Source organism: Stegodyphus dumicola, chromosome 3 (assembly GCF_044657685.1).
Source record: "Stegodyphus dumicola isolate Sdum_Otavi_A_Nest chromosome 3, ASM4465768v1".
In the NCBI taxonomy this organism is placed as follows: domain Eukaryota; kingdom Metazoa; phylum Arthropoda; class Arachnida; order Araneae; family Eresidae; genus Stegodyphus; species Stegodyphus dumicola.
Genome location: NC_140770.1, coordinates 241,127,616 through 241,145,501, shown reverse-complemented (window position 1 = coordinate 241,145,501; position 17,886 = coordinate 241,127,616). Strand labels below are relative to the sequence as shown.

At 32.5% G+C, this 17,886-nt stretch overlaps 1 protein-coding gene across 3 annotated transcripts in view; it reads right to left on the bottom strand.

Annotated features, from left to right (window-relative positions):
• Window positions 1-14,903, bottom strand: part of LOC118201401 (uncharacterized) — a 138,451-nt gene extending 123,548 nt beyond the window's left edge. For 2 of the 3 annotated variants that reach the window (XM_085813967.1, XM_085813968.1), the window contains exons 1-2: window positions 14,661-14,903; window positions 985-1,019 (exon numbers count right to left, since the gene is read on the bottom strand). In XM_085813967.1, the coding sequence (XP_085670093.1) occupies window positions 985-1,019; window positions 14,661-14,702 (77 nt within the window). In that variant the 5' untranslated portion in view covers window positions 14,703-14,903. The remainder of the gene's footprint in view (window positions 1-984; window positions 1,020-14,660) is intronic. The other variant, XM_085813969.1, reaches the window with a different exon arrangement.
• Between the last annotated feature and the right edge of the window lie 2,983 nt (window positions 14,904-17,886).

The following is a 17,886-nucleotide window of genomic DNA, read 5'->3' as shown; positions in this document are numbered from 1 at the left end:
AGCTAGGCTAAAATTATCTTTACTGATTCTAAGGCATTTCAATTAATGTAGCAGACTGTGCTGCTCCTTGATCTTCTAATTTGATCCAGCTTATTATTTTTTGCACCCTGTTATTATTATGGCAATTTTATAAAAACTAAGCTTCTACTTTCGATTATGTCGAAAAGAGTTTCCAACTCTGGAGTTGTCAAAAGATCTACGAAGCAAAGAATGTTTCGATGTCCATTAAACAAAAAGTGGAATTGCTGCAAAAAATTGATAAAAGCATATCCGTCTCAAAATTATGCAAGGAGTATGGCATTGGAAAGAAAAAGGAACTTTTTGAATTTTTTGTGGAAGCATCTTAACACAACTTACATTGAAAGAAATGTTTAATAAAGTAAACAAATAAATATTAAGCTTTTTTTTTGTACATTATGATACCCTCTAGATCATAATTGTCCTTTATTTCATAAATTACAATTTCATATTTTTAATTGTATAATTTCTGCATGCCATCTTACCAGATTTAAATTGATGATCTCTTTTAGCCATTCATTGGATGTTAACTCTTCTCAGATTTGCAATTCTTTGTTGTGGATTAAAAAAACTAATTTCTGAAAACTTATTTTTTAAAGAAATGAAACATATGGTCATATGATTTAACAGATAAATAAAGCTGTTTATTTTCAAAAAAGTACTAATTACAGTTTAAAAATTGTAGAACGTTTGACAGGATATCTGGAAGAATACATTTTTCTATTTTTACAACATAACTATGAAAGGAAGAATAACTTTTTTTTTTAATGCTTAACATAATCCCCTTTTCAATCTTGTATTTCTTAAAAATAACTATAATAAAGCTTACTTAAAAATAAACAAACTATTTTCTTCCCTGAGAAAGAAATAACCTAAATATAACTGAATAAGAATAGACGAAGATATACACCTGTTTAAGAACAATTGCAGTTATTTGATGTAAATAGCTGATATACATATACTCACTTTTTTTCTGCTTGAGCTACACTATCAATAATTACCTATAATAAAATAAAATAAATATGTATAAATATAGAAACCATTAGTTTTTTTGTTCAATATATATATTAACATATAGCCTCAAACATACAGATTTAACTTCAACAACTAAAATAACATTTCTGTTTTATACAATTTTTTAGAACAAATATTAAAAATATCATTTGAAATAACATTAATTTTAGTAATATTGTATTTTAAATCAAAGGAATTATCTGTGTTGCGGAATAATCATTTAACTACCCACTTTAAATATTCAAAGATAATCTCTATATTTTGGATTTTGGAGAATAGATACATACATGAGCATACACACTCACATAGCCAACTCACATTAATGTGACCACTGGTTAATGTCCAGAATAACCATCATGTGCAATGTTTAAAGTGACTACGTGGGCTGAGAGGAGCACATTAAAATGCTGGAAAGTATTTGCTAAGACATGGAACCATGATAACTGCAATACAGTTAACATCTGCTGGAGAGTATGAGGCAGAATATCAACAGAATGAGCAGTTTGATCAAGGAGATCCTATAGATTCTCATATTTAAACCTGGAAAATTTTATGGGGAAGAAGGGCAGGAAAGTACTATAAAGTTTTCCTCATACTCTTCCAGTCACACACATATATTCTTAGTTGTGTGACATATTATACTGTAGTGCTCGAAAATATCATCCTTCCCAAGAGAAAAAAAATTATAGTTTACAAGGATGGATGCACATACAATGCAATCCACAGCAGCATTTACAATAATGAATGGACCCAATAAATGCTATGAAAACATTCCCCTGATCATTACATTAACTCTGCCAACTTGCATTCATTTACAGATTGAGGGGTATTTGTTCTCTGATATTTCTTCTTGTATGAGCTAACATACATTCATCCAATAAAGCGAAAATACGTGATTCTTTGGGCAGTGGCAACCTTAAACCAATCAGTGGAAGTCGATAGTTGGTACTGCAGCACAAATTTCAACCTCTTCTACTGATGAACAGTTGTTAGTGTAGGAGTTGTCTTCATCTACCTGCTGTGCACCCAATACAGAGCAACATAGCTAAAACGTCTAATGGCTTGTGGGGTTCACAAATTTACACAATGTTCAATTTGTGCAGCATTATTTTGCCATTCACAGTACACCTTCACCATAGTAGTATGTGACCAGATCACAAACTACAGTTTCCAAAATGTTGCCATTCTTGTTCTGAAATCCAATACCCATTACTTTTTGTAAATCTGATACTAATGTTTTTTGAATGCCTGCAACACATTTTTGTGTTATCTTTATACTAACATCAAGCTGATTCCATTATCATAGGAGATGAAAAATGAAGTTTCTATGTCAACATTAAGACCAGATCTTGAATGAAGAAGGAACTACTTAGGCATCAGCAGAAACAAAGGTCTAATTTATGTTAAGTCATGAGTTTTTATCATGTGTTCATGTGGCATTCAGAATTGGTTTCACTAAGCAACAACATTATTCCCAAACTCTTCTGTTAACAACTGTTATGCCGCGAATTTTAATTATATTAATGTTTGTTTGAAGTTATCATTATTCTAGTATATTTATTTGTACTCATGTATATTTTAATCTGGTAAAAGAGTATTCTTAAATTGTTAAAGCCTTATTTAGCTCGTAGTTCTTGAAACTATAGTGTAACAAAGACAGGAGACAACTGATTTATGGCCTTTTACTAACAGTGGAAGCAGTTACGGTGTTGTTTTCTTAGCTGTGGGCCTTACTAATGGTGCTGAAACCTACCTCTTATGTTAACTACCTCCCACAACAGAGTTGTGACTTCAAGGAAAGGAAAGAGACTTTCTCGGAGAGTAGAAGGATTGTATGTTTCGGAAGAAATCTAGGAGATGAATCCATGAAAAGGAAAGAGACTTTTCTCTGTGAGTAGAAGGATTGCATGTTCCTAAGAAATCCAAGGGATGAAATCAAGGAAAGGGAAGATACTTTTCCCTGTAACTAGAAAGATTGTATGTTTTGGAAGAAATCTAAGAGATGAATTCATGAAAAAGGAAAGAGACTTTTCTCTGTGAGTAGAAGGATTGTATGTTTCGGAAGAAATCTAAGAGATGAATTCACGAAAAAAGAAAGAGACTTTTTTCTGCAAGTAGAAGGATTGTATGTTTCAGAAGAAATTAAAGAGATGAATTCACAAAAAGGAAAGAGACTTTTCTCTGTGAGTAGAAGGATTACCGTATTTGACGGCATATGAGACACACTTTTTTTCCTAAATTTGGTCTCAAAAAAGTTACCTGCGTCTTATACGTGAAGGACACAGGTTAATTTTCAATACTGATTGCTATTTTTAACCCAGATAAAGGTCTAGACACACATAACTTTTCTACATCTGCCATAATTATTTTGCGCATGCGTGAAATATCTGTCGCCAAAAAGCGCCAAAGCTCGAAGCTGATGTCGAAGTTTGAACAGGTTCGACGGTCACGTTACGTCTATGGAGCCTTCCCTTCTTTACATAGACTTTCCTTGACTCAGCCTACACACGTGTCGGTATCGGTGCTACTCTGTATAAATGTGTTGGTATCAGTGCTTAAAACTATTTGTTTTAAAAATACCCTGGAAAATATGACTACAGGAAACAAGAGATTGAGCTATACAATTCAGTATAAACTAGGAGTGTTAAACTACACCAAAGTGCGTGGAAACAGAGCAGCAGCAAGGCATTTCGGTCCACCGCCTACTGAAAAAATTATACGTACTTGGCGACTGCAGGATGATCAACTGAAGACTGCTAAAAAACAAAAACATAACCTTCGATGCCCAGCTTCATCTTGGCCTGAACTTGAAAATGCCGTAAAAATTTGGGTGATAGAAAGAGGAAATCTGGGATAAGTGTTTCCCCCAAAATGATAATCAATGAGGCCAAAGAACTTGCAGAAAAACATGGGAATCCGAACTTTTCAGGGTCTGAGGGCTGGTGCTATAGGTTCAGGAAGAGGCAAGGCTTATCAATGCGCACAAAAACAACTATTGCACAGAAAATGCCAGCAGATTATTAAGAAAAAATACTAGCATTTCATAGGTTTGTTATAAATGCACGCAAGAAAACTTCTTTTGAGCTCGGTCAAATAGGAAATATGGATGAAATTCCACTCACATCTGATGAACCATCCAAGGCTGTGAGTATTAAAGGGTCTAAATCAATAACCATTAACACCACAGGTCATGAAAAAACCCAATATACGGTAGTTCTAACATGTTAAGCTGATGGCACAAAACTACCGCCAGTTTTCATATTCAAAAGAAAAACTCATCCGAAAGAAAAACTTCCAACGGGTTCATCCAAAAGGCTGGATGGACGAAGCTGGAATAAAACTGTGGTTACAGAGCGTATGGAGCGAGGCAACCTGGTGGACTCTTAAGAAAACCCTCTCTTTTGGTTTTGGATCAGTTTAGCGCCCATAGAATTGAAACCATAAAGAATAAAGCGAGAGAACTAAAAACCCAGATAGCAGTCATTTCTGGTGGACTGACTAGCCAATTACAACCTTTAGATGTATCGGTGAATAAGCCATTTAAGGAAAAAGTGTGAGAATGATGGAACAAGTGGATAGGACAGCAACATCACACCCTCAGGTAGAATGAAGCGGCCCTCTATTTCACAAGTGTGCGAGTGGGTAAAGATATCTTGAGAGGACGTAAAGCCTGAAGTAATTGTTAACTCCTTTACGAAGTGCAGAATCAGTAATGCTCTTGACGGAACAGAAGACGACGCATTATTCAAAGAAGGTCGATGACGATATTCTCGCTTTCGATGATGATGATAGCGAAAAGGATTTTTATGGTTTTGAAAGTGATTAAAGTCTAATTTCATGATAGGCAACGTTTTCCTTGAATCTGTGTTTTTTGTTGTTTCTGCTTTATTTTGTATCATGTTTGATTTCTTGCCATTCATTCATTATTGAAATTTACATACCATGTTCAAAATAGCTTACCGTTTGTTAATTTTACTTAATAAAAATATGTTTGGTAATTGAATTCAATAATTGTTTATTTGGCTTTTATGAAATACGAGAACTAAAAGAAACCATATTTTAAATTATTGTGGTACGATGCTGTCGCACGGACTATTGAAACTTTTTTTCTTGTGTGTGGCCTTCTAAATAAGGGTGCATCTTATATGCCGTCAAATATGGTATACGTTCCGGAAAATCTGCGAGTGATTTTTCTAATTTTGTCTATTTCTCTCTATCTTTTAAATTACTTAGAAAAAAAAAAACATTAGTTTTATATGTGTAAACTTAAGATTAAGTGATTAGAATATCTTGAATAATGTCCATTTAATTTTAAGTCTGTAAATGAAGGTTTAAGATTTGTTTTATCAGCTTAAATGGTGAGCTATTGAATGCCAAAAATAGTAAACTTACAAATTAATATGAGTATGTTCATTTAGAATGAGATACACGTTAAAGTATTAAGTATTAAGTTATGTTAAAGTTAAAGTATACATGTTAAAGATCATCTTAAGGTTTATTAATTATTGTAAGCTGAATTGTGTGTGACATTAGGATTGACTGATCAGTTACCCATTATTTAGAAATATAATAATATTCAAGAAAATTAATAAATGCATTTGTCTTATAATTTTATTGCATTTATTTATCTTGTGTGTATATATATTTTTTTTTTTTTTTTGGTGGTTTGTCATGTCACTCCATTTGTTTGAGTCGGGAGGCTTTTTAAGAAACATGGAGCTTTATTGAATTTGGTGTTATTGTTATTGATTTTTTTTTTTTTTTTTTTTTTTTTTTTTGCATAGGTTTACTCACAATGCGTACCTAAAATTTAATTGTACTACCTCTGTATGATTGTTCTTATGATGAATTGTTCATCTTCGTTAGTTTTTGTCTGACACCATGTGTTAAGGTTTCAAAACCCCCTAATTTTCAGATATTCAACAATGGTGCCATGACCAGGCTACTGGCAGACCACTAGAATAATTTTTTTGTGTATTATTTGAGTATTATTTTATATTTGATTTCTATTTTGTTTTTGTATGTTGTATGAATATTACATTTTTGATTATAAGTGATGAAATTTGTGCACTCACCTAGATGTTTGATCCATTTATCATTTAGTTTAAAGTTTTTGGTGAGAATTGCATTTGTGTTGAGTTGATTTTGCTAATTGCTTTGGAGATTCGAATTTTAATTAATTGATTTAATGTCAGAGCACTATTTTTGTGTTCAAGAAATAGTAATTTTTTAAGCTTCTTGAAGTGTGTTAACAGATTTTATGAAATTTGTGCCTAATAGAATTGAGTTAAAAATTTGATTTTGAATTAATTTTTTGGAAAAATCTGAAATGTTTGTTTCTTTAAGTTAATTTTGGTTAGATTGTAAAGTTGCGCGGGACTAGTGATAGTTTACTTAGAGATTAATTGAATTTTTGGAAGTGAGTTTTCAGCCGGAGTGAAGTTTCTTGTTTAGCTTTATGAATTTCTACCTAGTTTGTGAACATTTATTGCTGTCTGAGAAAAATGTGATAACAGTAGGATTAGTGAGTTTTGTGTTTTACAGCAATTGCGAGTTGAGATTTTTGAAAAAAAAAAAAAAATTGTTAAGGTGTAACTGGTTTTGTTTGAAATTTTGAATTGTAGTTAAAAGATATTATTCTTGCTCTGTACTCATAGTTTTGGCTTTTCAAGTGGTTTAAAGGTAGTTTGACAGTGTGTTTACTAGTGAGTGGTGTAACATTGTTTTAACAGTGATCTAAATTTGTATTTTTTTAACTTGTCAATTTTTTAGCTTTAATACTTTCATTGCTTTGGTTTTGAACTTGTTGCAGTGTTAGATTTAACTTTAAAAGTGAAAGTGAAATGTGTTTTGGAAATGTAAACTTTGATTTGAGTGGAAGTGAAAATTTGTTTTAAGAAGTTAAACTTGATTTTGTGAAATTAGAATTTACTTATGCGAGTTTCGTATTGTGGAGATTTTTGTGAAGAAGTTTGATTTGATTTGTGAGATTTTAAGAGTAATTAACTCCACTGAGTTTTGTATTTAGTTTCTATTTTCAAGATTGTTGTCTTTCAAATTTCTTTTGATTTTTTTCCTGATTTTCTGGTGGACACTGTGTGGTTATCTGAAAAACTGTGATTGCTATAGAAGCTTAATGTATTTTAAGGAGTTGTGTTTTGAAGTGGTTTAAAAAGAGCATAGAATTGAGTTTTCGGAGATTTATGGATTTTGAGATTTTTACTTTTAAGAATTTTTTTTAGTTAAGCACTTACCTCTTGTGAGCTTTTGCACTTTTGTGACTGAAGTTTTTTAGTCTTGTTGTGAAGTTGTTATGCTTTCGATTGCTACCTAGAGTGCAATGTATACACTTCATTTCCAGAACTCGATTACTCTCCGGAGAGTAGACTTTGTTTTGAGAACTATTTGTGTCTTTCACGGTAGTTGTGTTTGATTGCAGCCTTAGTTCGGTACATCACCTTTTTACTAGACGTGGATTCTGAGTTTATCTTTCAGTGGGGCTGGTGGTTTGTTTAGGGAATGCATTGAATCGCGAGTATTGTTCATTAAATTCCCTTACTTCTCCCGACTTACATGGACGCGGTATCAATTTCTCTACATTTCTTCATGTCAGTCAATGGTAAGGATAACAACTGTTCTTCGTTGTGACTCACTTCTTTATGAACCTTGATGTAGTTTGGTTTTCTTCTAAATTGTGGCAATTTTTTTTTTTCTTTTGTTGGACACTTTTTTGTTTAAATGGAAATCCTGGGTGTGTAAACTGCTTCGGTTCAGTTTTTGTTGAATTCAAATTGACTAATTTCAGAATTTTTTTGTTTGATCTTGAATTGTTTATGAATTTGAATTTCAATTGTTTTTGAAGTGTTAGTTTTGTTTTCTTGAAGGAGTATTTCAAGTTTTTCCTCTGTATTTTTGCAAACTGGTTTGGATTTAGTAGTTGTCTCCATTAGTGTGAATTTCTTTTAGTTTCGGTTTCGAGGTCTTGACGCAATAGTGTTCTGCATTTAAGGATTTATTTGGCTGTAGGAACTTTCATTTCCTTGTTTGAAGTAAGTTTATCTAATTTTTTTCTCCCTTTTTGCTTCTAGGTGCACTCTAGATTCTTTAGTCTTAGATTTTCGGTAACACTCTAGATTCTTTAGTCTTGATTTTTGGTATTTTGGTAAAGTTTCAACTTCTGGTTCAGTTCAGTGTTTATTTCATTTAGTATTTTTTTCTTGTCATTGATGGTTTGCTGGAAGTTTAAAGCGTACTTGTTTGCTCACTAGTGTTTTAATTTTTTTTTTTGGTTTGTGTGCATTTTATTAACTTGTTTTTGCAATTCGATTTTAATGACACTCCACTCCTGCTGCTGTTTAATGGGTTATTCGCGTTGTAATTAGATTTCGAGTTGAATTTGTTAAACTTAATGATTTGTGAGTAAATTTTAATTTTTTTATCACTGCTCTCCGTAACAACTAGTTTGGAGTTGATTATTTGTGTGGCACTTGACTTGCTACTATTTTGAAATGCTGTTTTGTTTTGAAAAAATTCTGATGCTCAAAATTTTTTCCCTGGTTCGTGGAGGAAATGTTATGTTGCAAATTTTAATTATATTAATGTTTGTTTTAAGTTCTCATTACTCTAGTATTTTTATTTGTACTCATGTAAATTTTAATCTGGTATTCTTAAATTGTAAAATGAGTATTCTTAAATTGTTAAAGCCTTATTTAGGTTGTAGTTCTTCAAACTGTAGTGTAACATAGACAGGAGATGGTTGCGAGGAGATACCTGGTTTATGGCCTTTTACTAACAATGGAAGCAGTTACAGTGTTGTCGTTTTCTTAGCTAGGGTCCTTACTAACGGCACTGAAATGAAAATCATAAATTGTCTTTCTCATGTCTCACTTGCTTTCGCTTTGTTATATTTACAATGTTTCCTTCAAGACAGTAGGGAGTTTTGTAAGCTTAGATAATTGGATTCTCTTATCACCTAGTTTCCGCTGGTTAGATATTGACTTTATGCATACTTAATGTATACATAAATACATCGGAGACACCTTGGCACTATTTTTACTTTAAAAGCTATCTTATAAGGGATACATACAAACACTCACCTTATTTTGCTGAAACATAAGGTAACCACAGGATAAAAAATACAATTTTTATTTCTATTAAAAATTTTAATTCAATGTTCTAAAATACCATGCACAAGGTGAATTAATCATTTAAAAGACCTTCTTTTCGGACAAATAAAAAATGTTTCTAATAATTTATAAAGATTAATAGCAAAATTTCTAATTTGTGGAATTCTACTGTCTTCTGCATTACAAATAAAATCTAAAGATAGTGATAAAAATTGTGTATTAATATACAATGCAAGCTTCTCTTCACACACACACACATATACACATGTGTGTGTGTGTAAGATAAAAAAATATGAAACTCAAATTTATTCATTTTAATTTGGCTACATCTCCTTCCTGGAATCTAAAGTACATCATCTGAGAAAATTCTTGTCCAATCAAATTAAAGGAACTTTTCACAATAAATACCATTGCCACTTTTGCTGACCCTTTTTCCCTGGTTATCTTTGCTTCTGCTAACCACATATAGTTTCCTGTCCCGCTATTGTCCTTTGTCTAAATAAGATGTTAAGTTGTACAAATTGTGCATATTTCACCCATAACAAAAATATGTGAATCAATACTGTGGTTCTGAAAGTGCTTTATCCTGCAATAACATTATATTGGACTCAGCCACATCTGTCTATAACTGTCATTCTTGTATCTACGCATTAAGGCCACTCCAAATAATTACGACACAGATAAATATCTCAGGTTCAACAGCGACCTATCCAATCATCCCATTACACACATACACATACCCTATTTTTTTAAATTTTATTCAAACAGTAGCATGTGTTTTTAATATTCCTTTATTTGTACCATTTTAGGTTCAGTGAAAAATGCACTCATCCTCTACATTAAGGGTTTCTAAAGTAGGAATTGCACAAATTTTATTGATGGATACAGAATCATGTTAAAATTTTATGCTTTCAAAAAAAAAAAAAAAAAAAAAAAAAAATAGCTAATTCTGGTTTTAATTTATATAAAAAATTATGTCTAATCTTTGGAATAAGGTAACTGGTAGTTTGGCGACATTTTGGAGGCGATAAAGGTTACTATTTAGGACTGCGGTAATAATGTGAGAAGTACCCAGTTCCGATTATGTATTATTTTCTGCGAGGGAAATGAGAGATCATGAGATATGTCATGTGACATTAATGGACGAATTACAGTTCTTTAATCGGAAAAGGGGGGGGGAATTTGGAAAGCTGTAGTACTATATTATTTTGTATTAAGCTTCATTGTGTGTTGTGTGAAATAGTGGAGTGTGCATGCCACATAATGAAGATTCTGAAGATTAGGTAAGTTAGCATTTTTAATCATTTGAGGATATTATTTTTATGCATTGTTCTAAATGTAAGGAGTAAATAAATTAATATGATATTATTGGAAAATTGTTATTAGCAATGATTTAGATTAAAGTAATTAGGATTGTAATCTAATTTTTATTAATTTAATGTATGTGCTTATTTATATTCTAAGTAGTGTTTTTTAATTTAATTATATTTTAATTTAATGATCGTGATTTTGTGAATTATATGTTTGTAGTATTTTGGAATACGTTTGAGTAGAATACGTTGAGTATTTTCATGCATTTTCGTGAAATTTTTCTAATTTATGAGAAAAAAGCAGTGTACATGGATATAGTGAAGAGCAGGGGCGTAGCTAGAGTTTCCAGCGCCTGGGATCATCAACTGAAGAATTTGCGCCCCTTTCTGTGTGCCAAGAATGGAAAACATTCCATTATTTCGTAGCATCAATTTGGCGCCCCTTAGATGCTGCGCCTGGGGACAGATGTCCCCCTTTGCCCCACCCTAGCTACGCCACTGGTGAAGAGTGTGCGCAATCCCATTTTTGTGCAATTCTGGGATGTTTTTTTAAGTAAAAATAAGTCGACGTGTACATGGTTTAGTGATATTTTAATTAAATGATAGTTATTTTGTGAATTTGATGTTTGTAGGAATTTGGTATACGTTTCAGTTGAAGTAAATGTGTATGGAAATAATTTAAATATTAGACACTAAGTATTTGTAACCATTTGTAATGTATGCGGTATGAATTCGTTGGTGACGTTTATAATATAATAGATAATTTAGAGGTAAATGTTTTTGGATATTTTATTTATTTTATATGTGGAAATGTTCATCCTTGGAAAGGGTATATACTTTTTCACGATCAGGTAATTTCATATATGTACTTTTTACCAAGTTTAAAGATTCACAGTTTTTTTTTTTTTTTTTTGCATTTTCGTGCAAATTTTTGTAATTTATGAGAAAATAGCAGTGTAGATGGATAAAGTTAAGAGTGTGTGCAATGCCATTTTTGTGAAATTCTGGGATGTTTTTTTAAGTAAAAATAAGTCAACGTGTAAATGGTTTATGTGTATGTGCTATTCTGAAAAACGCGCAAGGAGTTTTCCCAATTTTGCAGTTAATATTTGTCATGATTAAGCAGTTTTGTTACATAAAATTTCTAGCATAAGTGTAATTCGGCTAGTAGATTGTTGGAAAAAGTGTTCAGTAAATAAAAAGAAAAGAAACATGTCTTTACTTCGTGAAGACAAAAAGACGGCGAAAAAAATAGAGGGTTGCTGTAGCAGAGTTGGTCGCCAAATTTTCGCCAAAAAATCGCCAAGTTACCATAATCCAAAGATCAACCAAAATTATGTACTCTGTATTATGCTCATATACCATGAAGAATCACAAAGATATTCAATCTAAAAAATAAATTAATATAATATAACCATTTAAAAATCTGCAATCTGAAAAATTTTAATTAGTAATATCTGCTCCTGTGGATTCATAAAATTAAATCTCTATTATTAAATAAAGATAAAACTGATCTCGAAAGCATTTTAATTTTAAAAGCTATAGTATCCATTTGTCATGCATTTGGTGTTTGAAACCAAAATATTAAAAATGCATGTTTCTGTTGAATCAAATTAAAGTTTAACTCAGAAGGAATTTTCGGGAAAGTGCAGAATCACCCACTGCTTGCCGCGTTTTAAAGAACTGCACAAACTCGGCATCCATGTACACATTGACTTATTTTCACTTGAAAAAACATTAGAGAATTGCACAAATTCGCCATTGCGCACTCCCTTTGTCTATGTACACATAAATGTGTTTTCAATTAAAGAGTCAAAGGAAATTGACAAAAATCCAATTCCTCTTACTCTTGTAAAAAGTGCCAAACATAACGGGCCAAATAAGTGGGCGATTTTGCTCTTCACCCAGAATTTCAATTGAGAGTGATAGAAGCTTGCACTCTTATAAGTTGCTACAAAGTTTAGTTTGGTTAATCTTCGGATTATGGTAACTTGGCGATTTTTTGGCGACCAACCCTGCTTTTTTTTGGACAGCATTTTGTTTTCACGAAGTAAAGGCATTTTTTTTTTTCATCAATCTGTTAGCCGAATTACGCTTATGCTAGAACTTTTATGGAACAAAAGTGCTTAATCATGACGAAGATTAGGTGCGAAATTGGGAGAAAGTGCAGAATCACCCACTGCTTGCCATGTTTTTAAGAATTGCACATACACGGTATCATCCATGTACACGTCGACATATTTTCACTTAAAAAAAATCCCAGAATTGCACAAAAATGGCACTGTGCACACTCTTGACTTTATACATGTACACTGCTAAAGTCCTAGCTAGTAACTTTTATCGCCTTACAAAATGTCGCCAAACTACCTGTTACCATATTCCAAAGATTAGCCCAAAGTTTCATAACTATTAGATTTTATTTGCGATTCAGAGATATACGATACAAACTAGAAATTGGGCAATCAGTCTTCATAAATTTTTAAAAACCACTTACTTTATTCAGGTTATTAATAATGAAATAACCCTTACAAGTGCTGATAAGAAGTTGAAAGAATGTATCACATTGTACTTGAAATGTATAGCAAATATGTGATAACAAACTAAAAATAAATTTTAAAAGTGTTTTCTTAAAATGCCAGTAAAGGAGTTACAGGTTATATAATTTTTTTGAATTGTTTCACTTTTGTTTAATACTGTGTATCACTTAAATAAAAAATTATATTAAAGCGAATAATTTATAAAAGACTTCAAGATACCTTAAAAGAATATCTTATAGTGACCTTCACATATAAAGAAAATACGGGTTTTCATCCGCAGAGAACCCGTTGCATTTTTACTCGCCAAGCTCGCGGTTCATCGACAATGAGCCGAGCCGTAAACGTGATATTTAGTGCATGTAAATTCAAATTAGCAGACAAAACAATATACAAGCATATGGTAGTAAAAATTCACAGATAATAAGCATGTAGATGTAAAACTAACCGGTTAAACATGATATACGAAAATAAATTTGTATTATATTCAAGTTAGCACAGAAAAGAATATATTATTAAGCATAAGACAATATATAAGCATTTATAACGGAAATAAAAATTCATTTAAAAAATATAAATTAGTATTAATATACTGAAATTAACCGGTTAAACGTGATATACGAAAAAAATTTGTCTTAAATTCCAGTTAACACAGAAAACAATATATTCCTTACACCAGCAGTGGTTTGCTGAATTTGATGACCATGGTGATGCATCAAACTATTCTGTCATCTTAGATAATCAATAATATTTTTTATTTCAATTTCATCATATATTTATGTCACACCTGCGATCCTCTGAAAGATTGTTGTTAGAAAAGCATTAACAATATATTGTTAAAATTTTACGCCATAAAAATTGATTTATTCTCATAATTTTAGATGACAATAACCAATAATAAAAATAAAAGCATTACTTAATTATTTAAAATGCATATGCACATTTTTGCGGTCTACGAAAACAAATTATTTTAGAGGTTGGAAACCTCATGGTTCTTAGGGCTGTTAATAATTAAAAACACAACGTGAACAGCCGTGTTACAAATTAGCATTCACCCCTCCTTTCATCGATCCCGAAACGAGAACCGGCATCTACCTACGAAAATATTTCTATCTATTCGTTGCTAAAAAATTCAGAAAAAATAATAATAAATAAGAGAAGAATAATATAGATCTGCAAATGCGAACAATGACAGTGATAATTCAAAAAAATGGTCGCAAGAGGAATGTTGCAAACTTCGAACAAGCGAATAGGATAAATCCGATGGGTCACCAGGTTTGAACTACTATCGCCAAAGTTGGCGATGTTTACATTTACCGGGTTCTCTGCGGAAGTGCTTCCGAAAATACCTGTTCAAGAGTTCGAACAACTTTCGATATAATGCAGGTTATTTGAAAAATACATTTTATTTGAAGAAGAAAAGATGTGACAAAGTAATAATAATAATAAAGCTTAAGATGTTAAGCACATCTGGAATAGTTAGTAAAACTCTTAACGTGAACTAGAAAACACACTATACAAAGAAATACATTTTATGGAATTTTCACAGCCAAATAAATGATGCTATTATGCATTTGTATTAATGATTTAATTCTCTCATAAAAGCCAACACATGTCAGAGATTAATCAAGAAAATTATTTTATGAAAAAAATTTTACCTTTCTTACAGTTTCGGATTGAAAAACTGAATCCGACGACATGGAACTCTTAGTATCGTTACAAAAATGTATTAATTTATTAGTCCTTTTTTTTATAACTGAGCGTATTTTTTCTTTTTATGGCACTGAAGAGTTTTGCTTGATTTTAACAAAAGTTTATTTACTATCAAAACACATGCCTGCTTAATGCAGGAGTAGAGTTGTACAGTTATTAGACCCAGCAGACAAAGTAGACGGTGTTTTGTTACGCGGACGTTTTTCTGCCCGCCACATGAAGAGACGAAATCACGGAGTGTAAAGAAGGAGGGGAAAACTGGTATTACAACTTTTCTCAAAAATGGTCCACTTTTGTTGCATTATTTATAGAGGGCGTTGCAATCGTCAGCTTTTCTACTTTTCGTAGGATTTGACATAGGCAGCAATACAGAAAATATTGATTTGATATCAATTTCCATCATGAGTAATTCTTGTAATGCAACCTGCTTCGTCCCTGGATGCAACAGTGGTTATACATCTGTTAGGCAGAAGAATAAAAGCTTGGGAATCAAGAATCCAAGTATATTTAGAGCTCCAAAGGTGAGCAACATTTATAGTATCATGCCTAATCAGACGAATTTATATAACTTTACAGAACGTCTGGATTGCTAGTAATTAAGAGGGTATTTAAAAAGTATTAGATTGGAAATTAGTTAAATATTTCACAGAACTTTAAATTGGAAATTAGTTAAATATTTCACATAACTTTAAATTGGAAATTAGTTAAATATTTCACATAACTTATGTGCATTTGCATTTCGTGCATGAAAGCAGGCAATCTTGAGATTTTAAAGTCAAATAAATTTCTGGAATTATGAAAGAATGATGGAATATTTGTCTCTTTATTTCATTTACAGAAAAGAAGATTAACTCATTTCCCCTTCTTTTCCGTTTGAAGTAGGTTTTTATAATAAATGGAAATGAACACTGTGCTGCTTGTTATTTAATTAAACTTGTTTCTTTCACTGCGAGTCTTTAATCGTTGAAAAAGAGAATAAACTGAGAATAAAAAAAGTAAATAATTGCTGCAAGAGAAAACAGACTTTAGTTTTATGTAGTTAATGATATTTCTTAAATACCGCAGCAAGCATACATTAGGTATTCTGATATTAAACTGGTAGTTTTTTGCAACAAATATAATTAGAGTCTATTAGTAAATGATCAGTTCAATAAATGAAAATAAAAAATAGGGGATCTTTTCCAGTAAAACATAACACATGCAAAGCATTTTTTTCAAAAAAGCTACATGTACCAATTTGAAACTTTACAGCGAGAAAATATCATAACATTATAACTGTGATAAAATTTTTCTGAACATAAGAAACTCATCTTTTAGGCTATTGAATGGGATAGAATTTTCCTCCTTTGGAAAGAAAAGAGGACATGTACTTTTCAAATAAAAAAGATTTGCATTATATTTTTAGTTAAAATACTGCATTTATTGGTTACTTGTTGAACTGCGGTGCTTAACCACCAGGGCGCCTGGGCGCCATAGCCCTACCCCTCATCGAATAACATGATAAAAGTTTCGAATTATGAGAAATGTAACTGAATGTGCTAAATAATTAAATGAGCAAGAGTTTAAATTCATAATTGCTAATAGTTAAATACATATTTTTTCCTTAAGTACCTAATTACTAATCCATACATAATTAACTATTTTTAAACAACAATTTCACAGAAGAATACATGTACACACAAGAGAAACAAAATACGAAGTGCGACGCCTCAGTGCCACTAGTAAAAACAAAAAGCAATCAGGAGGAAAAAAGAACAATATACAATAAAGAATTTAAGCAACAATTTGCATAACACATATACAAAATTACACATTACTAACATTTAGGATCGCCTTTGGGCGCTTACTGAAATTGGGGTCCCTAGTATCATAACAATAGTTAACAACCACAGGATTGTCCAGAAGTTCCTGTTTATCATAAAATGCCCTAGATAGGCGGCAATAAAAATCACAAAGATCCTCTATTCTTAACTCTTTACGAATTTGGCTATTCCGAATGTACCAGGGGGCATTACATATCATACGCAATACCCCGTTTTGGGCAGCTTGTAACTGCCTTCTCAAACTTTTGCACGAGTATGCCCAGACGGGGCATGCATAACTAAGAATTGGACGCAACATGGTTTTGTAAATGAGCAACTTATTATCAATAGATAGAACACTGTTTCGAGCAATTAAGGGGAAGAGTGAAGCTTTACTAGCTCGAAACTTCCTGAGAATATGTGTAATGTGTGGATTCCATGTAAGAGATTTACTGAGGATCACCCCAAGATAAGGGACCTGCTTGACCCAGGGAATGTCCACACCATACATTTGCAGGTGAGTCGGGAAATTCTTCTTAGTAGTAAACAGTATGGCATGTGTCTTGTCGACATTCACTTTGACTTTCCATTTGGTCAGCCAAGTCTCTAGCGAGTGGATGTGGTGTTGTAGCTGTTGTATTGCTGAACTAACAAATGCACTTTGCGTAAGGATCGCTGTGTCGTCTGCATACATGGCTAGTGTTGTGTTGTGTGTAGTGGGGATGTCGTTCACGTAAATATTGAATAGGGTAGGGCCCAGAAGGGATCCCTGTGGAACACCAGCCCGTATAGGCCGGTTTGTGGATAATGAACCAGAAACATGAACGACAAAGTGTCTACCGGTTAGGTAGGATTTAATTATGTTTGTGATGTAGCCTGGGAGTCCCAGGTTGTGTAATTTGTATATGAGGGCATCCAGCCATACTCTATCGAAGGCTTTGGCGACATCTAAGAAAAGTCCACCAGTGACACGATGTTGTTGCATCCCACTGCTTATTAACTCAACAACTCTGTAGAGTTGATGCGTTGTCGAGTGCTTACGCCTGAACCCAAACTGATAGGGTATGAGGATCTTCTGCTCATCCAGGAAGATGTTTAGTCTATGTAGAATAACTGCTTCCACGATTTTGCTAATTGAGCTTAGCAAACTGATTGGTGGGTAACTCTCAGGAGCAGTCGCAGGCTTGTTGGGCTTTAGCAGAGGGACAATCTTGGCAGTTTTCCAACAAGTTGGGAAGTATTGCCATCGTAGTATGATATTCACTAACTTGGTGAAGTAGAGTATTATCTTGACAGGGAAGTGCTTGATCATCTCATTTGTGACACCGTCTACTCCAGGGCTCTTCCTTTTCGCAATTCGCATGATATA